Source organism: Panulirus ornatus, chromosome 69 (assembly GCF_036320965.1).
Source record: "Panulirus ornatus isolate Po-2019 chromosome 69, ASM3632096v1, whole genome shotgun sequence".
Taxonomy (NCBI): domain Eukaryota; kingdom Metazoa; phylum Arthropoda; class Malacostraca; order Decapoda; family Palinuridae; genus Panulirus; species Panulirus ornatus.
Window position 1 is genome coordinate 8,933,631 of NC_092292.1, and position 24,817 is coordinate 8,958,447.

Consider the following 24,817-nt stretch of genomic DNA (forward strand, 5'->3'; position numbering starts at 1 on the left):
ATCCTGGTAAGTACATGAGCTCAGACCCTGGCAGTTACATGAGTTCAGACCCTGGTAGGTACTTAAGCATAAACCCTGATAGGTATATGAGCTCAGACCCTGCCAGGTACGTGAGTTCCAACCCTGGCAGGCAGAGACATGAGCTCACACTCTGCCAGGTATGTCACCTGCCAGGTAGGCTGACCTCAGACCCTGCCAGGTATGTAAGGTCATCCCTAGAAAGTTATTGACTGACCTGCCACGATCATGTCGCCGTTGGTGTTGGTCCAGTAATTGATGCTCTTGGGGAAGGCCTCGGTGTGGCACTCGATGGTCAGCTCCTGGCCCACATACGCACCCTCAAGCTGCTGCGGCACCCACGCCACAGGAGGGACTGTCACCCACCACACAGCCAACAACCACAGTGAGTGAGAGACACATTATACACCCGGGTCATTCCTTCAAGTATTTTGTTTATGATTTTTACCTTTCATTACTCCAGTCTCAGTAATTCACAAAATTGCCTCTATTGGAAGGGGAAAAACATACTCTATAGTTCTTCCCGTTCACCAGACAACTTCACAAATCACAATCCATCAAGTGATTAAGTCAGGGAACAACACTGACCCAGTAGGTCATTGCTACACCATCTGATTCATCAACACGCCTTCACCAGGTAATCATTCACTATGAGAGCCAAGGAACCCTTGAAACACCTTTGATTTCATCCATATATATATATATATATATATATATATATATATATATATATATATATATATATATATATATATATATATCATACTTAATCGCTGTCTCCCGCGTTAGCGAGGTAGAGCAAGGAAACAAACGAAAGAATGGCCCAACCCACCCACATACACATGTATGCACATAAACGCCCACACACGCACATATACATACCTATACATTTCAACGTATACACACATATACATACACAGACATACACATATATACACATGTACATATTCATACTTGCTGCCTTCATTCATTCTCGTCGCCATCCAGCCACACATGAAATGGCACACAGCTCCCCATGCGCGCGCGAGGTAGCGCTAGGAATAGAGACAACAAAGGCCATACTAGTTCACATTCTGTCTCTAGCTGTCATGTATAATGCACCGAAACCACAGCTCCCTTTCCACATCCAGGCCCCACAAAGCATTCCATCGTTTACCCAAGACGCTTCACATACCCTGGTTCAATCTATTGACAGCAAGTCGACCCCGGTAAACCACATCGTTCCAGTTCACTCTATTCCTTGCACGCCTTTCACCCTCCTGTATATTCAGGCCCTGATCACTCAAAATCTTTTTCACTCCATCCTTCCACCTCCAATTTGGTCTCCCACTTCTCGTTCCCTCCACCTCTGACACGTATGTCCTCTTTGTCAATCTTTCCTCACTCATTTTCTCCATGTGACCAAACCATTTCAATACACCCTCTTCTGCTCTCTCAACCACACTCTTTTTATTATCACACATCTCTCTTACCCTTTCATTACTTGATCAAACCACCTCACACCACATATTGTCCTCAAACATTTCATTTCCAGCACATGCACTCTCCTCCGCACAACCCTATATATAGCCCATGCCTCGCAAACATATAACATTGTTGGAATCATTATTCCTTCAAACATACCCATTTTTGCTCTCCGAGATGATGTTCTCGCCTTCCACACATTATTCAACGCTCCCAGAACCTTCGCCCCCTACCCCACCCTGTGCTCACTTTCGCTTCCATGGTTCCATCTGCTGCTGAATCCACTCCCAGATATCTAAAGCACTTCACTTCCTGCAGTTTTTCTCCATTAAAACTTACCTCTCAATTAACTTGTCCCTCAACCTTACTGAGCCTAATATCCTTGCTCTTATTCACATTTGCTCTCAGCTTTCTTTTTTCACACACTTAGACAAAGTCAGTCATCAGTTTCTAGTTTCTCACCCGAATCAGCCACCAACGCTGTGTCATCAGCGAACAACAACTGACTCACTTCCCAAGTCCTTTCATCCACATCTGACTGCATACTTGCCCCTCTCTCCAAAACTCTTGCATTCACCTTCTTAACAACCCCATCCATAAACAAATTAAAAAACCATGGAGACATCACGCACACCTGCCGCAAACCGGCTATCATTTTTATCATTATGATTATCATTAATAGTAGCAATATCATCATAATTACCATCATTATCATTGTCATAGTTGTTAGTACTATTGTTATGATTACTATTATTATCAATATCATTATTTCTATCATCCCTGTATGACCAGTTCCCCGAATTCCCTGTTGACTATTGCTCAGCTGGCCTGAGTGGACACACCTCACATGCCTCCCTCTGCCTTTTAATCTCTGTTTACACCATCTGCCCTCCTCTTCCTTCCTTCCCTTGTTGTCCCCTATTCTTTTTTCCACAATTCTCTCTTCCACCTCTCACGTCCTGTCTCCCTTACATTACCAAGTCCACTCTCTCTCTCTCTCTCTCTCTCTCTCTCTCTCTCTCTCTCTCTCTCTCTCTCTCTCTCTCTCTCTCTCTCTCTCTCTCTCTCTCTCTCTCTCTCTCACAAACACACACACACACACACACACACACACATTCTACCCCTAAGAGCCACTAGCAGTAGTACTCACACTGCACCCTGAGCTGGGTCCTCTTGCTGATGGATGGCGGGACACCGTTGGAGGCGATGCACAGGTAAGAGCCCATCTGGAGCCGCGACACCTTCTTCATGTGGAGCGTCTCGCCCTCCACCTTCCGCGCTGCTCCCAATACGCCCACCACACCATCACGCCCATCCACGGCGACCATCACGCCGCCGACGGCGCCCACATCAGTACCATCAATGAGAGTACTAACGTTGATGTACCGTTTATGCAAAAAGCTAAACACAAACATTCATGGGAACCCTCATAAGAATTACGACTCCTAACGTACTGTTAATCTACAATTGCAGTTATGATGTTGGTGTAGCATACACTTAACCTAGCGATGACAAGCGTCCCGCTGTAGTACCGTTCATGTGAAAATGACTTCAAGAACACTCGACTAACGTACCGTTTTAAAATGTAATCATGAAGAGTGTTAACAAGCAATTTATGTAAGGCAGTCATTACCTAAACTACAGGTGATGTGCCACGTGTGTATGATGATCTTTACAAACGTTTCATTGATGCATCGTCTATGTTTCGTGAACAGAAACGTGCTCCACTGTTGTACTGTCCAGTGGTGAAGTTTTAAGTAACATACCCAGTTCCTGGAGTACCTTTTCTTTCCGTAATATTATCATCAGAACTGAACCGTAGTCGCATGTATGTACCGTGCTTATGAGGAGAATTCCAATGCCGTACCTTTCATTCACACGATCTATTTAGCACAATGGGTTGATGTACCGTTGATGTACCGTGCTCGTCCCTACTGTCCCGATAACGTACCAGTTAAGACGTTGATAAGAGGCTTAACGTTAATGTGTCGTCTGCGTAACCCAGCGATCACCTACATCATCCTAATGATCTATTTATATGTCGTAATCTTATAAAACGCAACTGCTACGGGTAATAAGAAGATGGACCTCTGTGGTAAACCGCTTAACGTTATACCACGGGCCGCCCGGGGTCGAACCCGTCTAAGTTCGAATCCCGGCCGCGGCAGACGGTCCATAGTCAACCCAAATGTTCATCCACCCTTATAGGTTGGTCGATAAAGTAGATACATGTGGCAAAAGAATTATTTTCTTTTCTGTCTTATTTCGAACATCCGGTGAAAAACATGGCTTGTTAACATAGCTTGGGAAATTGGAATGGACGTGTTCTGACATTATCTCTTAACGTCACATTTTTGTCACTAGAAGAAAACTTTACATGGACATCATGCGCTTTACTCAACAACATCTTGCATGTTCTCAGTTGATGTTGCAAAAATCGCCACTGTGGGTAATCTTGCTACGACGCTGTGTGTGCCACTGGAGCAATCATATCACATAAGGTCTGCCACCGGAACAACTCTACAACTTTAGGTGTCCCAGTGGAGCAATATTGCCAACTTTACCACTTAATGTGTGCCACAGGAGCAACTTTACCACTTAATGTGAGCCACAGGAGCAACTTTGCCACTAAAGATGTAGCAATGAAGCAACGTTGCCCCTTAAGATGTGCCACTGGAGCAACTCTACCACTTAAGGTGTGTCACTAGAGCAACTCTGCCACTTATGGTGAGCCACTGGAACAACTCTACCACTTAAGGTGTGTCACTAAAGCAACTCTACCACTTAAGGTGTGTCACTAGAGCAACTCTACCACTTAGAATGCGCCACTGGAGCAACTCTACCTCTTAAGGTGTGTCACTAGAGCAACTCTACCACTTAAGGTGCTACTAGAGCAACTCTACCTCTTAAGGTGTGTCACTAGAGCAACTCTACCACTTAAGGTGCTACTAGAGCAACTCTACCACTTAAGGTGCTACTAGAGCAACTCTACCACTTAAGGTGCTACTAGAGCAACTCTACCTCTTAAGGTGTGTCACTAGAGCAACTCTGCCACTTAAGATGCGCCAATGGAGCAACTCTACCTCTTAAGGTGTGTCAGTAGAGCAACTCTTCCACTTAAAGTGTGCCACTAGAGCAACTCTACCTCTTAAGGTGCGTCACTAGAGCAACTCTACCTCTTAAGGAGCGTCACTAGAGGAACTCTACCACTTTAGGTGCGCCACTAGAGCAACTCTACCACTTAAGGGGTGTTACTGAGGCAACTGTATTACTGCAGATGATGCTCCATACTTTAACTCCATCAAGTACTTCCCAATGAGACAGTGTCTTCGTTGTTCGTTGAATCTTCGTCACTAACCATACGATCACATACGTACGTGTGTGTGTGTTTTTACCAAACATATTCTTTACATCTCGCTACTTAACAAGTTTACAACGAAACTCGGGCATGAAGTTCTTGCCCTTCAGTTTCACCATCTGTCTTGAGGAACACCTCTTGGGCTCCCTTCTCTTCTGTTCAGTTCAGTTCAGATACTTAATACCTCAAGCGTCATCAATACGATTACAGATTACTGTAATTTATGGCTCGACATAATGGTGTATCAACCATGACAAAAATGATCTCCTCAGCACGTTCTAAACTCGCTTTAATTCACTCCTTGACTGAATCACCATCTCACTTGAACACAACACTAAAAAATGACTACCTTATCTGTCTACTTGTATCAACGTCTCTCTAAGCATCATTTTCCGTGGAGATTAAAGCAACATAGCTTTCAGAAACGTGCATCTGCTCGTTCTGTTTATGCCAATAAAACCTAAACTGGTCCTAAATTAGATCGTGGTGGAATCTACTTTAAATACCCTTGAAAAAATGGTCTGTAATTACGGCCAGCGGAGCTCAGGGAAAAGGTAGAAACGACATTTGGCCGGTATCCCCCACTGAGCACAACTTTGTGATAAACTTTATCGTTTTCTTTACCACAAACATTGGAATTTGTCTACAAAAAATCTACAACCTTATTTTCTTATTTCAACTAAACTTAGACTTGAATCAAGGGCGTGACCGTGATAATTATCAATAAATGATTTTCAAATCTCAACAAAGCAAAATATCATCATTAACTGTAGTGATCTCGTCCATCCGGGTACACCTGGGACTGCCTCGTCCATCCGGATACACCTGGGGCTGCCTCGCCCAGCAGGATGCATTGGGACTTCCTCCTTTAAAAGGATACACCTGGGTCTGCCTCGCCCAGCAAGATACCCTGGGACTGCTTCCTTTAGAAGAATATATCTGGGGCTGCCTCCTCCAGCAGGATACCCTGGGATTACCCAGTCCAACCCTAGGACTGTCTCGTCCAGCAGGATACACCTGGGGCTGCCTCGCCCAGCAGGATACCCTGGGACTTCCTCCTTTAAAAGGATACACCTGGGGCTGCCTCGCCCAGCAGCATACCCAGGGACTTCCTCCTTTAGAAGGATATACCTGGGGCTGCCTCGCCCAGCAGCATACCCTGGGACTTCCTCCTTTAGAAGGATATACCTGGGGGCTACATCCTCCAGCAGGATACCCTGGGATTACCTAGTTCTGCCCTAGGACTGTCTCGTCCAGGAGGATACCCCTGGGATTACCTAGTCCTGCCCTAGGACTGTCTCGTCCAGCAGGATACCCCTGGGATTACCTAGTCCTGCCCTAGGTCTGTCTCGTCCAGCAGGATACACCTGGGGCCGCCTCGTCTAACGGGACACCCTGGGACTGCCTCATCCAACAGGATACACCTGTCACTACCTCTCCATCCACAATGAGAGCGACGTCCGCCTCTTCCCTCAGCCTGACTCACCTGTCTTGTCAGTGTCGAGAACAATTTCCTGGTTGTCCTCCCGCCTCCACACGATGCTAGGCGTAGGGTGACCTTTAGCGCGACAGGTCAGGGTAACGTCTTCACCCTCCCGTATGGTCAGGTCACCAGAGGATTCGCGGTCGATGATGTCGGGAGGCACTGTGGAAATAAAGTCAGAAAGCAAATCAAACTACGTTCAGGAGTGATATCTACTGGTGTTCATAGTCCAAGTAAGTTGATTATAGTGGCAAAGGATTTTTCTTTATTCGTATTTCCATCTCGTTCTGGGAAAAGTTGGGAATGTGAAACAAAACACGTAAAGCATTTCAGTTCTTTTAAGGAAAGGACGACTATGGACACCAAAGTTTTCAATTTTTTTTTCCCCTTTCTTGCTTATTTCCTCCCATAAACTCGATAAGGATTTGCTATACTTATTCCTCTCTGTCGGTCCTTCCAGTCCTTATTTACATGAATATTAATATTCAGTTTACATTTAGGTAAGATTAGCTGAGTTATGAGCTACCTTGTCAATGCAAGATTTCCAAGGGTGTCCAGACAAGGGAGGATGTGAGGCGTAAAACAGTATCAGATCTCACAAGAAAGAAGTATAACTGCATGTGTGGTCTCTTTTGGGGTAAGAGAGAAAGAGTTCTACCTTCGGATTCTTTGCGTGTCGTAGGATGCGACAAAAGAGGGAAGAAGAAGGGGACTGGAAACCCTCTCTCTCCTTTACTTTAATTTCTAAAAGATAGAACAGAAGCAGCAAAGCAGGGACTGCTCATCCCCCTCGAAGGCTCAGGCTGGAGCGTCTAAATGTGTGTGGCTGTAACCAAAATGAGAAGAAAGGAGAGATAGGTAGCATGTTTGAGGAAAGAAACCTGGATGCTCTGGCTATGAATGAAACTAAGCTTCAGAGCAAAAGGGATGAATGGTTTAGAAATGTCTTAGAAACAAAATCAGGTGTTGGCGAGAGGACGAAAGGTAAGGAAGAAGCAGCAATATTGCTTAAGCAGGAGTTGTGCTAGTATGTGCGTGTAAAGACCTAAGCTGTCGACTGATTTTGGGTGAATGAAGGTGGATGGCGCGAAAAAGGTGACTGTTGGTACTGATAAACCTGGCCATGAAAAAAAAAGGTCATGAGAGACAAGTGTTCTGTGAGTAGCTGAGTGAGTGTGTCAGCAGTTTTGATGAAAGAGACTGAACATTAGTAAGGTGCTGTTGAGATGTGAGGGTGAGTAATGTGGCAGTTGATGGAATGACTTGGGGGGCATGGGGCATTCATTAAAGAGAATGGAAATGATGAACAGTTTGCGGTACTGTGCTGAAAAAGGACTGGTGACTGGTTTAAGGGAGGGATATACACAAGTATACGTGCGTCGGAAAAATGGTCAACGGCAATTATTAGACTACATAGTAAATTGATAGGCATGCAAAAGAGAGACTATTGGATGTGAATGTGCTAAGAGGGGTAGCTGGTGGGATGTTTTATCGCTGCCTTGTTGAGGTGAGGGTGAAAATTTGTCGAGGTTTCCGGAAAAGGGAAAACATTATTGGTGAGAAGAGAGTGGTGAGGGCAAGTGAGCTTGGAAAAAATCTTGTGTGAAGAAATACCAGGAGAAATTGACCGTAAAATAGCAAAAGGTGAGATCAAATGAAACTGGGGGGAAGTTGTTGAGAATGGGAAGTATTTAAGGAAGCAGTGCTGGCATGTGCGAGACATGCAAGTAGCATGCGAAAGGTTGGAGGATGGCAAATTAGAAAGGGTTGTGAGTGGTATGATGAAGAGGTGAAGTTGCTAGTGACAGAGAGAAGGGAGACGTTTGAGTGATACTTACATGGAAGGAGAGAAGGTGTGCAAATGATTGGCGGATGTATGAGTGAAAACAGCACGAGGTCAAGAGGAAGATGCAGGGGTTGAAAAAGGGGGCAGCGAGTATCAGTAAACTTTAGGAAGAGTAGGATACTTTGGTAGAAGATAAATAATGTGCAAAGAGCAAGAGAATGAATGGGGCAGGTAGCGAGGATGCGAGAAGTACTTCTGAAGGCGTTTAAAGATAGGTTGGCACATGTAGGGTGTTTGGGTCGGTGTGATATCCGAAACGAGAGAGTCAGGGAGAGTGGTTTGATGAAGGGAAAAGAGGCAGTGAAAACCTTACGGGAGATGAAATGTGGCAAGGTGGCAAGAGCGGATGGTGTAGCGCTGGAGTTTCTAAAGAGAGTGAGAGTGAGTGACTGTGTTGCTGAGTAGTTGTACAGGATTTTTGACATACGTATGGATTATGGTGAGATACCTGAGGGTTGTTGGAATGCATGTATATTGCCATTGTATAAAGGCAAGAGAGATAAAGGTGAGTGTTCAAACTACAGAGGCATAAGTTTGTTGAGTATTCCTGGAAAATTGTATGGGATGGTGAAGGCATGTATAGAGCATCAGATTGGGAAAAACAATGTGGCCTCAGAAGTGGAAGAGGATGTGTAGATTAGGTGCTTGCTTTGAAGAATGTGTGTGAAATATACTTAGAGAAACAGGTGGGTTTACGAATGAGTGTGAGTTTGAATGCAAAAAGATTTAAGTAAGTGAAGTGTTTTAGTTACCAATGGAAACATGGAAGAGGAAGAAATGTTAACAGTGAGGATATATGTGTCAAAAGAGATGGGAGCACGGAGAAGTGGGAGACAAAATTGGAGATGGAAGGTTGGAGTGCAAATGAAATTTTAAGTGGTTGGCGCCTGAAGATGCAGGAGGATCAAAGATGTGCACGAGATAGAGTAAATTCGAACGATGTGGTATATGAGGTTCGACGTGCTTTCAACAGACTGAACCAGGAATGTGAAGCGGTAGGGATAATCCATAGAAAGGCCTGTGGGGCCTGGTTGTAGATAGGGAACTGTGGCTTCTGCACACTGTACATGACACCGGAGAATGGATGTGAGCGAATGTGGCCTTTCTTCGTCTGTTCTTAGCGCTACCTCGCTAACGCGAATATTGGCGACGAAGTACGAAAGAAAAAAGAAAAGTGCTGTGGCCTGTTGATAAGATACTTATACTGCAGTATAAGTACTTGCAGTAGCTGAGGGAATTCACGGGCAGTATGTTTAGCGTTACTTAAATAATCTTCTTAATCTTTTAACTGTGTGCAAGTTCTTTAATAGTGTTTCTTTTATAATCTATTTACTTCTGCGATTGTGAGTCTTCAACATTTCTTCCTAACTGATGAACGATTCTACGTATGATCATACACAGTTAATTGAACTGAAAGAAGAATGAGTACATATGATCATACACAGTTAATTGAACTGAAAGAGGAATGAGTACATATGGTCATGCACAGTTAATTGGACTGAAAGAAGAATAAATGAAAATACAATCACTAATGAATTTGAACTATCGGATTCTAACGAGGCTGTTTGTGATGGTGGAAGAGAACAGAAACTCGTAGATTAATGTGGTAAGAGTGGAAAGATATACAATTCTATTCAAGGAGGGAGACCAGTAAACTTATCGTGTAGTTATAGAGGTGCAAATAATGATGTCAGTCTTTCATTTGAAGCAAAATATTTATCAAGTCTATGCTTAAACGTATCTATGGTACTGTTTCATCTACTCTGACTGGTAAATCGTTCCATATGTTAACAAACCTGTTTAAGGAAAAGCACTTCAACTCATTCGAGGTAAAACGTTCGTCCGCGACTTTATATCTCTTGCTAATAGCGAAATCAGACCGATTTCTCCTTAAGTAGGTCGTTAGATCGATATTATCAAAGCCTTTAATGATTCTGGATAGCTGTATATTAGATCACCTCTTAACCTTCTCTTTTCTAAGATAAAGGAATTTAACTTAATTAGTCAGCCTCCACAAGATTTTTTTTTTCTCTCTTACCCAGAATATCATTATGATAGACCACCTCTGTTCTCTCTCCGTTCTGTCTGCTTTCATGCAAGTCAGGTGACCAAAACTGAACACGGTACATTCGAGATGAAGACACGCCAGTCAGCTGTTAAAGAGCGAGGATAATGTGCCTCATAATCTCCGATATCCACATCGCCACAAGATACCCGACCTCTCACGTCTAGTTTCATGACTGTATGTCTGCCCACAATGTCCACTTTTGAAGCCAGGTATAAAACCATTCCATTACCTTGGCCATCTGGGTCAAGCTAAATTGTTGTCCTCCCTGTTCGGGTCTGGCGTCAGACATCACATCCATCACATGTCAGGAGCTCATTATCCCTTCAGCTGTGAATTAATGCTGATGAGCAACATGTTGTTATGATGGGTCCCTCTGGTGTGGCTCCTGAGATACACAAGCTTAGAACTGCGTTAAAGCAGGTGTGTTGCACCCAATATAGCCACATAGTGTATGATCAGACTGTAGAATCCACGTAGCCTTAGCGGTAGCGTATGGCTCACCCACAACATCCATGTATCCCTGGCGGTAGCGCATGACTCACCCACAACATCCCCGTAGCCCTTGGCAATGGCGCGTGACACCCACAACATCCACGTAGCCCTAGCAGTAGCGCATGACTCACCCACAACATCCACATAGCCCTAGCAGTAGCGCATGACTCACCCATAACTTCCACGTAGCCCTGGCGGTAGCGCATGACTTACCCACAACATCCCCGTAGCCCTGGCGGTAGCGCATGACTCACCCATAACATCCACGTAGCCCTAACAGTAGCGCATGACACTTACAACATCCACCTAGCCCTAGCAGTAGCGCATGACTCACCCACAACATCCACGTATCCCTGGCGGTAGCGCATGGGGTCGGTGTTGACCTGGCACATGTACCAGCCTCGGTCCTTCTCCCGCACGTTCTTCAGTTCCAGGTGCCAAGTGCGGTGGTCGTTGTGCAGCAGTGCTATCCGCGGGTTCCTCGTGATCACCTGCTTGTGGATAGTTAAGATAGTCTGCGTGTCCACCTGCACCCACGCCACCTAGGGAGAGACAAAGGGATAGTTAGGATGGTCCACCTGCACCCACGCCACCTAAGGAGAGACAGAAGGATAGTTAGGATGGTCTGTATGTCCACCTGCCGCCACGCCACCTTGGGAGAGACAAAGGGATAGTTAGCATGGTCTGTATATCCACGCATACCCACGCCACCTTGGGAGAGACAAAGGGAAAGTTACGATGGTCTGTATGTCTAATTGCAGCCGAGCTATATATTATAAGGTCCATTCGTGTATCAATCTTCACTTATGTTGCTGGGGAACAGACAGAGGGCCAAGGGTAGTCTGAACTATGTACGCTGAGAGGAATCCTTCAAGACTCCAGTACGTAAGCTAAAGACTGACAGACGAAAACCTGTTGAATTATCAAGAGACAAATCAAAACAGGACAGATATAAAAGGAGCGTATTTATCACTCACTCATGGTATGATAATCTGATATTTTCTCCGTGTACCCCAGAGCCACGTAGGGTTGGATGGAGAAACAGTCAACATTTAGGATCTTCGGCAACAGGTAAAGGGTAATTTCTATGCCTTGAAACGTTAAATGTTTTTCCAAAGTATTTTCACCTTCTCTCCGCCCACGTTCCTCACTGCAACATTGTTCGGAGCGACTTTGGACATCTTCCAACAGTATCTGTGCTCTGCCTCACTGTGAATAGTCGATAACTTATTTTCCTTTGTCACACAAGTATCGACAGACTTCTCCCAAGTCTATATTTTCATATTCAAACATTTCGAACAAGAGAAAATGTATTCAACACCAACACAGCATCAACCTCCCACGCACCGCAAGCCCTAGTTTTCTGTCATAGAAATATGCAGTTCATATATAAAATTCTGATAGGAACTTGCATCGTAATTCATAGATTCAGTATCTTTAATATCAAAAAGAAATATATGGTAAATAATAACAAATACAGTATTAAATGTCACGCACTAAATGAAACCTGTAGAGGGCTATAATAGGACGATCATATGATAACAAAATCTGACCCCTAGGCAGCTTCCAGAATAAATCTAGGCTCTAACACGTTGGGTTAAGTTCCCAGGTTCTTTCTCTCTTACTGAAATTCCCTTCCTCATCAGTACTCTCATACCCCTTAAATCCGTTCTTCCTGTCGATGCAAAAAGTCTTTTACTCTTAGATAAACAACCACAACAAAAGCAGCTGATGTCCTTAATGAACTTCATCAACGGAAGCAGCTGCAGCAGGTGCTGCCACTTCACCACTCGCCAGACGCTGCTGCTCAGCTGTCGTCACCCAGATGAATTACAATCTAACCCCAGCCACTGATCTCGCCACTGCCTCAGCCTCGCAACGCAGAGACTCTCATCACGCCAATCCCCAAAGTCTGCAGCTTCGTCGACGTTAAAGGCATCCAATTATCGTTACAACCGTTGAGAATGTTCCCATTGTTCACTTGAATACCACGCAGGAGATCCGTCCCTATTATACAGTTCATCTTTCGGAGGCAGACACATCACCATCACCTTGGCGAGGTTTGCTACAGCTTTGACGTGGGACTGCCCTCCAATAGAAGTACTGGCGGCATCTGGTGAACTATACTCGTTAACCATCTCCAAACAATGCCTAACCCTCAGGCTGTGTGCGTTAATCACAACCCTCATGAAATATTTTACAGGGAAAGGTTGCGACCTTCATTCATACATCTGCAGAAGTAACACCTCAACCATATATTACCGAAACAGAAATCTACCCTAGAATATGTCGTGACACTAATATATATATATATATGTATATATATATATATATATATATATATATATATATATATATATATATATATATATATATATATATATCCCTGGGGATAGGGGAGAAAGAATACTTCCCACGTATTCCGTGCGTGTCGTAGAAGGCGACTAAAAGGGGAGGAGCGGGGGGCTGGAAATCCTCCCCTCTCGTTTTTTTTTTTTTTTTTTTTTTTTCCAAAAGAAGGAACAGAGAGGGGGGCCAGGTGAGGATATTTCCTCAAAGGCCCAGTCCTCTGTTCTTAACGCTACCTCGCTAACACGGGAAATGGCGAATAGTTTGAAAGAAAGAAAAAAAAAAAAAAAAATATATATATATATATATATATATATATATATATATATATATATATATATATATATATATATATATATATATATATATTTCATACTATTCGTCATTTCCCGCGTTAGCGAAGTAGCGTTAAGAACAGAGGACTGAGCCTTTAAGGGAATATCCTCACTTGGCCTCCTTCTCTGTTCCTTCTTTTGGAAAATTAAAAACGAGAGGGGAGGATTTCCAGCCCCCCGCGATCACACTAGTCCAGGATAATTCTATGAAAAGGTGATCGAATTTCATTAGGGGTTCAGATAATTTAGTTCACTGAAACTTCACAGTACACTGCATCTTGTGTCAACAGTTAACGAAGTTTCACCTCCTAACACGAGTACACAGACCTGTAAACCCTCTTTCTGTCATGCTAGAGCAGAAACTATGTCCCTGGCCGCTATAGAGAAGGTAGGGGTTGACTTTTGGTTAAGGGCTGGTTATGTGAGTGGCTGCAAGTGCAAATATTTTCCTTACGCTATCTTGTCTTGATAGTTGATCCATAATGATATTGCTGACAATAAGATGTCCTTTAAAGTTACCTGGAGATAGTTTGAAGTCATTATCATTAACATTTAAGACATATTTAGTGACATTACCTTTAGCATAATCCGATTAGGGGTACAGTGTGATTGAGTTGCTAAAGTCTACAGGTGATCATATTCCTGACAATACTTAGCGATGAATTGAATGTGATCACCTTTGCGAAGTAATGACTGTGCCGATAGCATTTTTCTGTTTCGGTTTTACCTGTCTGGCCAACAGGCACGCCTTATATTTAACGGGGTAGACACTCCCATTTTTTTGGTAGATGAATGTTTGTATGTATATTATACATAATCGCAGTTTCCCGCGTCAGAAAGGTAGCGCCAAGAAACAGACGAAGAATGGCCCATCCACTCATATACATATATGTATGCATAAAGGCCCACATACGCATATATACATACATACAGATACACATACGCAGACATTATATACATACACATGTACATATTCATACTTGCTTGCCTTTATCCATTCCTGGCGCTACCCCACCCCTACAGAAAAACAGCATCGCTACCCCCTGCTTCAGCGAGGTAGCGCCAGGAAAACAGACAAAGAAAGACAACATTCTTTCACAATCATTCTTTAGCTGCCAGGTGTAATGCACTGAAACCACAGCTCCCTTCCACATCCAGGCCCTACAAAACTTTCCATGGTTTACCCCAGACGCTTCACATGCTTGGTTCAATCCATTGACAGCACATCAACCCCAGTATACCACATCGTCCAATTCACTCTTTTCCTTACACGACTTTCACCTTCCTGTATCTTCAGGTCCCGATCGCTCAAAATCTTTTTCACTCCATCCGTCCACCCACAATGTGATCTCCCGCTTCTCCTCGTTCATTCTGCCTCAAACACATATATCTTCTTTGTCAATCTATCCTCACTCATTCTTACCATGTGAACAAACCATTTCAACACACCATTTCTGCGCCCTCAACCACACATTTTATTACCACACATCTCTTTTACCCTTTCATTACTTACTCGATCAAACCACCTCACACCACATATTGTCCTCAAACATTTCATCTCCAACACATCCACCATCCTCCGCACAGCCCTACATACAGACCATGCCCCACAACCATATAACATTGTTGGAACCACTATTCCTTCAAACATACCCATTTTTGCTCTCCGAGATAACGTTCTCGCCTTCCACACATTCCTCAACGCTCCCAGAACCTTCGCCCTTCCCCCAACCTGTGACTCATTTCCGCTTCCATGGTTCCGTCCGCTATCAAATCCACTCCCAGATATCTAAAACACTTCACTTCCTCCAGTTTTTCTCCATTCAAACTTACCTCCAATTAACTTGTCCCTCAACCCTACTGAATCTTGTTCTTATTCACATTTACCCTCAGCTTTCTTCTTTCACACACTTTACCAAACTTAGCCACCAGCTTCTGCAGTTTCTCATCTGAATCAGCCGCCAGCGCCGTATCATCAGCGAACAACAACAAACTCACTTCCCATGCCATCTCATCCACAACAGACTGTATACGTGCCCCTCTTTCCAAAACTCTTGCATTCACCTCCCTAACCACCCCATCCATAAACAAATTAAGCAACCATGAAGACATCACGCCGCAAACCGACATTCACTGGGACCCAATCACTTTCCTCTTCCTACTCGTACACATGCCTTACATCCTTGGTAAAACTTTTCATTGCTTCCAGCAACTTGCCTCCCACACCATATACTCTTTAAACCTTCCACAAAGCATCTCTATCAGCCCTGTCTTATGCCTTCACCAAGATCCATAAATGCTACATACAAGTCCATTTGTTTTTTCCAAGTATTTCTCACATACATTCTTCAAAGCAAACACCTGATCCACGAATCCTCTACTACTTCTGAAACCACACTGCTCTTACCCAATCGGATGCTCTGTACATGCCTTCACCCTCTCAATCGATACCCTCTCATATGATTTCCTAGGAAATCTCAACAAATATATACCTCTGTAATTTGAACATTCACCCTTATCCTCTTTGCCTTTGTACAATAGCACTATGCATGCATTCCGCTAATCGTCAGGCACTTCACCATGATCCATACATACTTTGAATATCCTTACCAACCAGTCAACAACACAGTCACCCCCTTTTTTAATAGATTCAACCACAATACCATTCAAACCCGCCACCTTGCCGGCTTTCATCTTCCGCAAAGCTTTCACTACCTCTTCTCTGTTTACGAAACCATTCTCCCTGACTCTCTCACTGTGGTTTTAGAATTGATAAAGTGGTAGAGGATGTGTGGATCAGGTGTTTGCTTTGAAGAATGTATGTGAGAAATACTTAGAAAAGCAAATGGATTTGTATGTAGCATTTATGGATCTAGAGAAGGCATATGATAGAGTTGATAGGGATGCTCTGTGGAAGGTATTAAGAATATATGGTATGGGGGCAAGTTGTTAGAAGCAGTGAAAAGTTTCTATCGAGGATGTAAGGCATGTGTACGTGTAGGAAGAGAGGAAAGTGATTGGTTCTCAGTGAATGTTGGCTTGCGGCAGGGGTGTGTGATGTCTCCATGGCTGTTTAATTTGTTTATGGATGGGATTGTTAGGGAGGTGAATGCAAGAGTTTTGGAAAGAGAGGCAAGTATGCAGACTGTTGTGGATGAGAGAGCTTGGGAAATGAGTCAGTTGTTGTTCGCTGATGATACAGCGCTGGTGGCTGATTCATGTGAGAAACTGCAGAAGCTGGTGACTGAGTTTGGTAAAGTGTCTGAAGGAAGAAAGCTGAGAGTAAATGTGAATAAGAGCAAGGTTATTAGGTACAGTAGGGTTGAGGGACAAGTCAATTGGGAGGTAAGTTTGAATGGAGAAAAACTGGAGGAAGTGAAGTGTTTTAGATATCTGGGAGTGGATTTAGCAGCGGATGGAACCATGGAAGCGGAAGTGAATCATAGGGTGGTGGAGGGGGATGAAAGTTCTGGGAGCGTTGAAGAATGTGTGGAAGTCGAGACCATTATCTCGGAAAGCAAAAATGGCTATGTTTAAAGGAATAGTGGTTTCAACAATGTTATGTGGTTGCGACGCGTGGGCTATAGATAAAATTGTGCGGCAGGAGGATGGATGTGCTGGAAATGAGATGTTTGAGGACAATATGTGGTGTAAGGTGGTTTGATCGAGTAAGTAATGCTAGGGTAAGAGAGATGTGTGGTAATAAAATGAGTGTGGTTGAGAGAGCAGAAGAGGGTGTTTTGAAATGGTATGGTCCCATGGAGAGAATGAGTGAGGAAAGATTGACAAAGAGGATATATGTGTCAGAGGTGGAGGGATCGAGGAGAAGTGGGAGACCAAACTGGAGGTGGAAGATGGAGTGAAGAAGATTTTGAGTGATGGAGCCTGAACATGCAGGAGGGTGAAAGGCGTGCAAGGAATAGAGTTAATTGGAACGATGTGGTATACCGGGGTCGACGTGCTGTCAATGGATTGAACCAGGGCATGTGAAGAGTCTGCGGTAAACCATGGAAAGTTCTGTGGGGCCTGGATGTGGAAAGGGAGCTGTGGTTTCAGTGCATTATACATGACAGCTAGAGACAGAGTGTGAGCGAATGTGGCCTTTCTTGTCTTTTCCTATCGCTACCGCGCACACATGAGGGGGAGGGGGTTGTTATTTCATGTGTGGCGGGGTGGTGATGAAAATGAATAAAGGCAGACAGTATAGATTATGTACATGTGTATATATGTATATGTCTGTGTGTGTGTATATATATGTATACGTTGAGATGTATAGGTATGTATATTTGCATGTGTGGACGTGTATGTATATGCATGTGTATGTCAGTGGGTTGGGACATTCTTTCTTCTGTTTCCTTGCGCTACCTCGCTAACGCGGGAGACAGCGACAAAGCAAAATAGGTTAAGTAATATAATATATATCACTGCTCAGTCAGTATTAGAAGTTAATGTTTCATGTATGACTATGCTGTTATTCACTTCTGTGTTTTCTTCGGTGCAAACACCAATAATCTTACAATCTGAACATTTTTCTTATCTAGATTTCACAGAACATATATCATAGCAAAGCCAGCTTTAATTTTTTGACATCTCTTTTCTGTCACCATTTATAGGCACATGCAAGACATTTTTCTCTCAGTCCATCAGTACCATTGCCTGTTTCACATGAGAAGAATACCTTAGGTTCTAAGACGGAAAACTTACCTTTCTATGATGGACAGGTCATGATATACGTGTGTGTCTATGCGTGTGTGTTTTACACCTCTCTTTCCCTCCCCTGATACATCCACTTTCCCCATCCATTCGACCTTCCCTTCCTCCTCCTCCTCCTCCTCCTCCTCCTCCTCCATTCTACCCCTCATGTCCTTCTCTGTCAAAGCCTCATGACCTACACCACTTTAAATTTCTCCTCACACTATTCTGCCCCTGATGGTCCTCATCTTCACTGCTCCTCCACCTCTCGCCATCCTTCTCTCTCCCCAGATAACTATCAGGGGAGCGAGGTGTAGTAAGGTGACGTTGGCGGTGGTGGTGGCGACCTGCAGGTAATATCCGGGGGCATTGTGCCTCTCGCCGACCAGCTGACGGAGGCACCGCTGCCACTACCCTTATTTCCGCCCTCGAGGCCAACACTGCCAAGGTAATGACCATCTTGACGCATCTTCCGGCAAAGAAGTTCTAAATACCGGAATTTCCTGTCAGAGTCGTCATGTTCGAGTATACGTGCAGATATTTTCACTGAGGAACAGATGACATGATACGAATATGAACGAAATACGAATAAGATATGCGTCTCGTTGGTGTAACGGTTAGAGTTGCTGGCCGTGACGAATTCACGGGCCGCCAAGGGTCGAGCATATAATACTGAGTCTTGGTTGTGGCAGTGGGTCCACAGTCAACCCAGCTGTTCATCCTTCCCTAAGGATTGTTCTATAATTTGGGTACCTGGCTTAGGTTAGAATTAACACACACACACACACACACACACACACACAGACACACACACACACACACACACACACACACACACACACACACACACACATATATATATATATATATATATATATATATATATATATATATATATATATATATATATATTTTTCATACTATTCGCCATTTCCCGCGTTAGCAAGGTAGCGTTGATAACAGAGGACTGGGCCTTTGAGGGAATATCCTCACTTAGCCCCCTTCACTGTTCCTTCTTTTGGAAAATTAGAAACGAGAGGGGAGGATTTCCAGCCCCCCGCTCCCTCCTCTTTTAGTCGCCTTCTACGACACGCAGGGAATACGTGGACCTTGTAAGCCTCCCCCACCACCAACAATATGATAAGCATAGCAAACATCAATAAACAACCATAAGATATACAGCAGCAGAAACTTTTGATAATAAGTTACATAACCAAAGTCTGACGAATCAATAATAGAATATAAACAAACCATAACAAAAGCGTCAAATAAGAAACTAAGAACAGTGTAGTTCTCTGGTTAATCCCAGAGTCCTTTATACTTCTTCCGTACTTCCCATTTCATACTTTACTTATCCTTAAACAAACTCCCCACCCACCCCTTACCCCATCTACAAACCCTCAAAAATTTTCCCCTTCGCCAACCCCAGTCCTCCAACCAACACCAAGAAAGAAGTACCTCCATCTTTCCTTCAGCCATACTCACTCACTTGGTCAGAGCATTTAGTTACCCATGTCGTCCCAGCTAACACAAAAGAGGATGTGTACTGAAATAAACACAAATTTACACTTATATTTATAGAGTAATGGATTAAGATTGAAAAGCATTTTTATCCTGATTCGAGAACCTATTAAGTGTCAACCCTTGTCGAGGGCATTCTTGAAACTATTCACAGACGGAGCATGGAAGAAGCTCTTGCCTGGCCTCAGTCACTCTCTGACTGAACGATTGTCTCCTGAAGTCCAATTGAAACTACCTCTTAAAGATCTGGAAATCACGCACGAGGGTCAAACAAGACATCCATATCCACCTTTTCCAACTCCATTGTTCTAAAGGTCTTCGCCAAGTCACCTCTCTCTCTCTCTCTCTCTCTCTCTCTCTCTCTCTCTCTCTCTCTCTCTCTCTCTCTCTCTCTCTCTCTCTCTCTCTCTCTCTCTCTCTCTCTCTCTCTCTCTCTCTCTCTCTCTCTCTCTCTCTCCTCTTTGTTGGTGGTGGCAATTCTAACCTTCACAGCTTTCTCCACAACACAGCCAATCCTGAGTGTTGTGCAGATGCACTTACCTAAAGCTGTTTTCTGGATGTCTTTCATCAGGTGAGGGTTCCGAGCCCACACACGATTCATGTCCGTCTTGTACAAAATCAGAAATGAATCATTGGCCATGAATGTGAATCTTGCACATGTGTCTCAACACACACACACACACACACACACACACACACACACACACACACATGGTGTTTGTAGGAAAAGATATGCGTAATTTTGTAGCACAAGATGTAATGGACGAATGTAATGAATTGATTTATAAAATCATGAATCTAAAAAGCATACAAAAGTTTAAAGAAGTGGACTCCTACTAATGAAGGGTGCCATCCCAGTCTAGTGCAAATAGGTAAGCAGAGACACCAGGCTTTCTATCACAATGCTATTGTGTTCAACAAGTCATACAGCAGCAAAGTCATCTACGAAATATGCACGTCTGAGAAAACATATCACCCTTCTAAACTGCACCTTAAAAACAGTCCGACTTCATGGAGTGGTATGGGGAAATCATGAGAGTTTGGCGATATAAACTAGCTTATTCGTGCTCCTGCCTGAGTCAGCCACTTCCTCAGTAAAAATGCAGCTTAACATATTAACGACCACTTTGTCCCCCTCTATTGAAGACTCCAATACCTTGACGCCACCTGCATCTCGTGACTGGCCTACAGTTCCTCCTCATCCTCCTGAGTCATCATGAGAATCTGAAGCCGCCAGACAGCTATACAACCTCAAGATGAAGTCCTCTGCTACAACCACTGCCTTACGAAAAGTTGCACAAGGATGTGTCCCCTAAGATACCCAAACCCTTTTGTCTGTCTTCGATCAGTAAATATGTCCCCACTGACGAAAAACCTTCATATGCTTTCCCATTATTGAAGTCAACAAACCCCACAGTCCCTCGGTGAATTACGAGCCACTGCCATCATCCAGACCCCTGTCTCACTCCGTGCAAGATTTACAATTACTTAAACTTACATTCCGCTTAGATTCAAGGTGCCTGGCCTCGCTGCGCTCGAATTCAAGTCTGCCTACGCAACCTTAGTCCCAGCCAAATTATTCATGTGTCCCCAGCCAGGCCTTCCTCGGTTTCCACCACACAACAGGAGCTACGGGGAAAGGTGCAGAAAAAGAGACAAGCAAACTCATCTTCAGTCTCTCTTCCACCACCTGTCAAGGCGCAGAAAAGGAGACAAGCAAACTCATCTTCAGTCTCTCTTCCACCACCTGTCAAGGGGCAATAAACACACCAGGCCTCCAGTTTATACCCAGTCATCACTCGAGCCTCCTCCGTCAGTTCGAGAAGAAGCCACTGCGGGAATCGCGACCGTCACCCCTTGCCACCGGAGATCCCCCATCCCTGAATTGCATTTTGCCACCATAACCGAATCACATACAACAGACCACCACAATTTTCATCCTTCCGATGCATTTCTCTGAATAATTGATCATTATCATTATTATTATTATTATCATTATCATTATTATTATTATTATTATTATTATAATTATTATTATTATTATTATTATTATTATTATTATTATCATTTATTATCATTATCATCTACATATATATATATATATATATATATATATATATATATATATATATATATATATATATATATATATATATATATATATATATATATATATATATATATATATATATATATATCTTTCTTTCTTTCATACTATTCGCCATTTCCCGCGTTAGCAAGGTAGCGTTAAGAACAGAGGACTGGGCCTCTGAGGGAATATCCTCACCTGGCCTCGTTCTCTGTTCCTTCCTTTGGAAAATTAAAAAAAAACGAGAGGGGAGGATTTCCAGCCCCCCGCTCCCTCCCCTTTTAGTCGCCTTCTACGACACGCAGGGAATACGTGGGAAGTATTCTTTCTCCCCTATTAATCTTTCTTTTTTTCTTTTAAACTGTTCGCCATTTCCCGCGTTAGCGAGGTAGCGTTAAGAACAGAGGACTGGGCCTTTTTTGGAATATCCTCACCTGGCCCCCTCTGTTCCTTCTTTTGGAAAATTAAGAAAAAAAAAACGAGGAGGGGAGGATTTCCAGCCCCCCGCTCCCTCCCCTTTTAGTCGCCTTCTACGACACGCAGGGAATACGTGGGAAGTATTCTTAATCCCCTATCCCCAGGGATAAGGGATTAAGAATACTTCCCACGTATTCCCCCTATTAATATATATATATATATATAATATATATATATATATATATATATATATATATATATATATATATATATATATATATATATATATATTTTTTTTTTTTTTTTTTTTTTTTTTATACTTTGTCGCTGTCTCCCGCGTTTGCGAGGTAGCGCAAGGAAACAGACGAAAGAAATGGCCCAACCCCCCCCCCCCCCCATACACATGTACATACACACGTCCAGACACGCAAATATACATACCTACACAGCTTTCCATGGTTTACCCCAGACGCTTCACATGCCTTGCTTCAATCCACTGACAGCACGTCAACCCCTGTATACCACATGACTCCAATTCACTCTATTTCTTGCCCTCCTTTCACCCTCCTGCATGTTCAGGCCCCGATCACACAAAATCTTTTTCACTCCATCTTTCCACCTCCAATTTGGTCTCCCTCTTCTCCTCGTTCCCTCCACCTCCGACACATATATCCTCTTGGTCAATCTCTCCTCACTCATTCTCTCCATGTGCCCAAACCATTTCAAAACACCCTCTTCTGCTCTCTCGACCACGCTCTTTTTATTTCCACACATCTCTCTTACCCTTACGTTACTTACTCGGTCAAACCACCTCACACCACACATTGTCCTCAAACATCTCATTTCCAGCACATCCATCCTCCTGCGCACATCTCTATCCATAGCCCACGCCTCGCAACCATACAGCATTGTTGGAACCACTATTCCCTCAAACATACCCATTTTTGATTTCCGAGATAATGTTCTCGACTTCCACACATTTTTCAAGGCTCCCAAAATTTTCGCCCCCTCCCCCACCCTATGATCCACTTCCGCTTCCATGGTTCCATCCGCTGACAGATCCACTCCCAGATATCTAAAACACTTCACTTCCTCCAGTTTTTCTCCATTCAAACTCACCTCCCAATTGACTTGACCCTCACCCCTACTGTACCTAATAACCTTGCTCTTATTCACATTTACTCTCAACTTTCTTCTTCCACACACTTTACCAAACTCAGTCACCAGCTTCTGCAGTTTCTCACATGAATCAGCCACCAGCGCTGTATCATCAGCGAACAACAATTGACTCACTTCCCAAGCTCTCTCATCCCCAACAGACTTCATACTTGCCCCTCTTTCCAGGACTCTTGCATTTACCTCCTTTACAACCCCATCCATAAACAAATATATATATATATATATATATATATATATATATATATATATATATATATATATACACTCTAATCTTCGTTCTGTTTTCATGGTACTAGGAGTAAAAACTTTTCTTCAGTTCGGAGGCCTCAACGCCTACTCGAAGAACAATACGAAGCTCCTATTTGGATTCGTCTTAGTAGGAAACTATCGGCAAAAGTTATCCTCAACTTTGCTTATCATATACACCAGACTCTTCTGTATTATACGTTAACTTTCCCGCAGACTTGGCTCATCAACTAAAGGCTTCAGTCTGTTGCATGTATTAAATGGACAGACCATCGTATCCATGAGCACAAGTCTGGTCTGATCTTACGTTATAAAGAGAAATATCCCCTCAGTGGAGTACAAGTCTATCAATATATAGGCATGTTGGCAGAAGTATGTGATCGCCTCTCATTATCTATGAGAACTTCTTTTACCACGTATTTCCTGTGGTGCTTGACAAGGGGTGGGAGATGATACTGACGCTGGTGCAAAATCTAATAACACTTATGCAATTATATTCTCATCGCCATGGCAACTAATTACTCCGCTACGGCGCGGGTGGTAAAAATAGTGGGAAGAGGAGTTCAGAATCCGGGATCCTGATCAAGTTTAGCTTTATTTCCATTCCTCGGATTAGAGATACAAGTCATAGTATTGTGTGTGTGTGTGTGTGTGTGTGTGTGTGTGTGTGTGTGTGTGTGTGTGAGCGCAAGTAGGCAGAGAGGAGGGTGAGTGGTATCAGATGAAGATGAATGTACAGCAGGAATATGTGATGTCACTATGGCTGTTCAATCTGTTTATGGATGGGGTGGTAAGGAAAGTGAATGCGAGAGTTTAGGGGAAAAAGGTTGGTCTGCAATGTAGCAGGGCTGAGGACGCTACCAGTGCCGAAGACACGGCACTAGTAGTAGATTCGAGTGAGAAACTAGTGAATTTGTTTTCAGAGTTTGGGAGTAGCAGTGTAAAGAGACCGGTTAGTTGTGGTGTAAGTTTAAAAGGCGACTTCTTGGAGGAGGTGAAGTGCTTTAGATGCTGCCTGGGAATGAACATGACATGAAGTGGAACCATGGGATATGAAGTGAAGTGAGTCATAGGATGGGTTGGGTTAGTGTGTGTGTGTGTGTGTGTGTGTGTGTGTGGAGGGGGGGGATTGTGCTCACCAAGGAGAATTGTAGAGTTAAGAGGAGCGAGTTATGAGAGTTACGTGTTGTCAAGTGTTATGCATTTGATGGAGAGATTGTATGTTTGTGGGATGAAAGCAAGCAGCTTAAGAGAGAGAGA

At 43.5% G+C, this 24,817-nt stretch overlaps 1 protein-coding gene across 2 annotated transcripts in view; it reads right to left on the reverse strand.

Annotated features, from left to right (window-relative positions):
* LOC139747711 (lachesin-like) overlaps positions 1-24,817 on the reverse strand; it is a 263,613-nt gene that overhangs the window by 47,101 nt on the left and 191,695 nt on the right. The window contains exons 5-8 of one of the 2 annotated variants that reach the window (XM_071660318.1): positions 11,064-11,271; positions 6,327-6,485; positions 2,633-2,761; positions 236-373 (exon numbers count right to left, since the gene is read on the reverse strand). In XM_071660318.1, the coding sequence (XP_071516419.1) occupies positions 236-373; positions 2,633-2,761; positions 6,327-6,485; positions 11,064-11,271 (634 nt within the window). Of the gene's footprint in view, positions 1-235; positions 374-2,632; positions 2,834-6,326; positions 6,486-11,063; positions 11,272-24,817 lie in introns of both variants that reach the window. The other variant, XM_071660317.1, reaches the window with a different exon arrangement.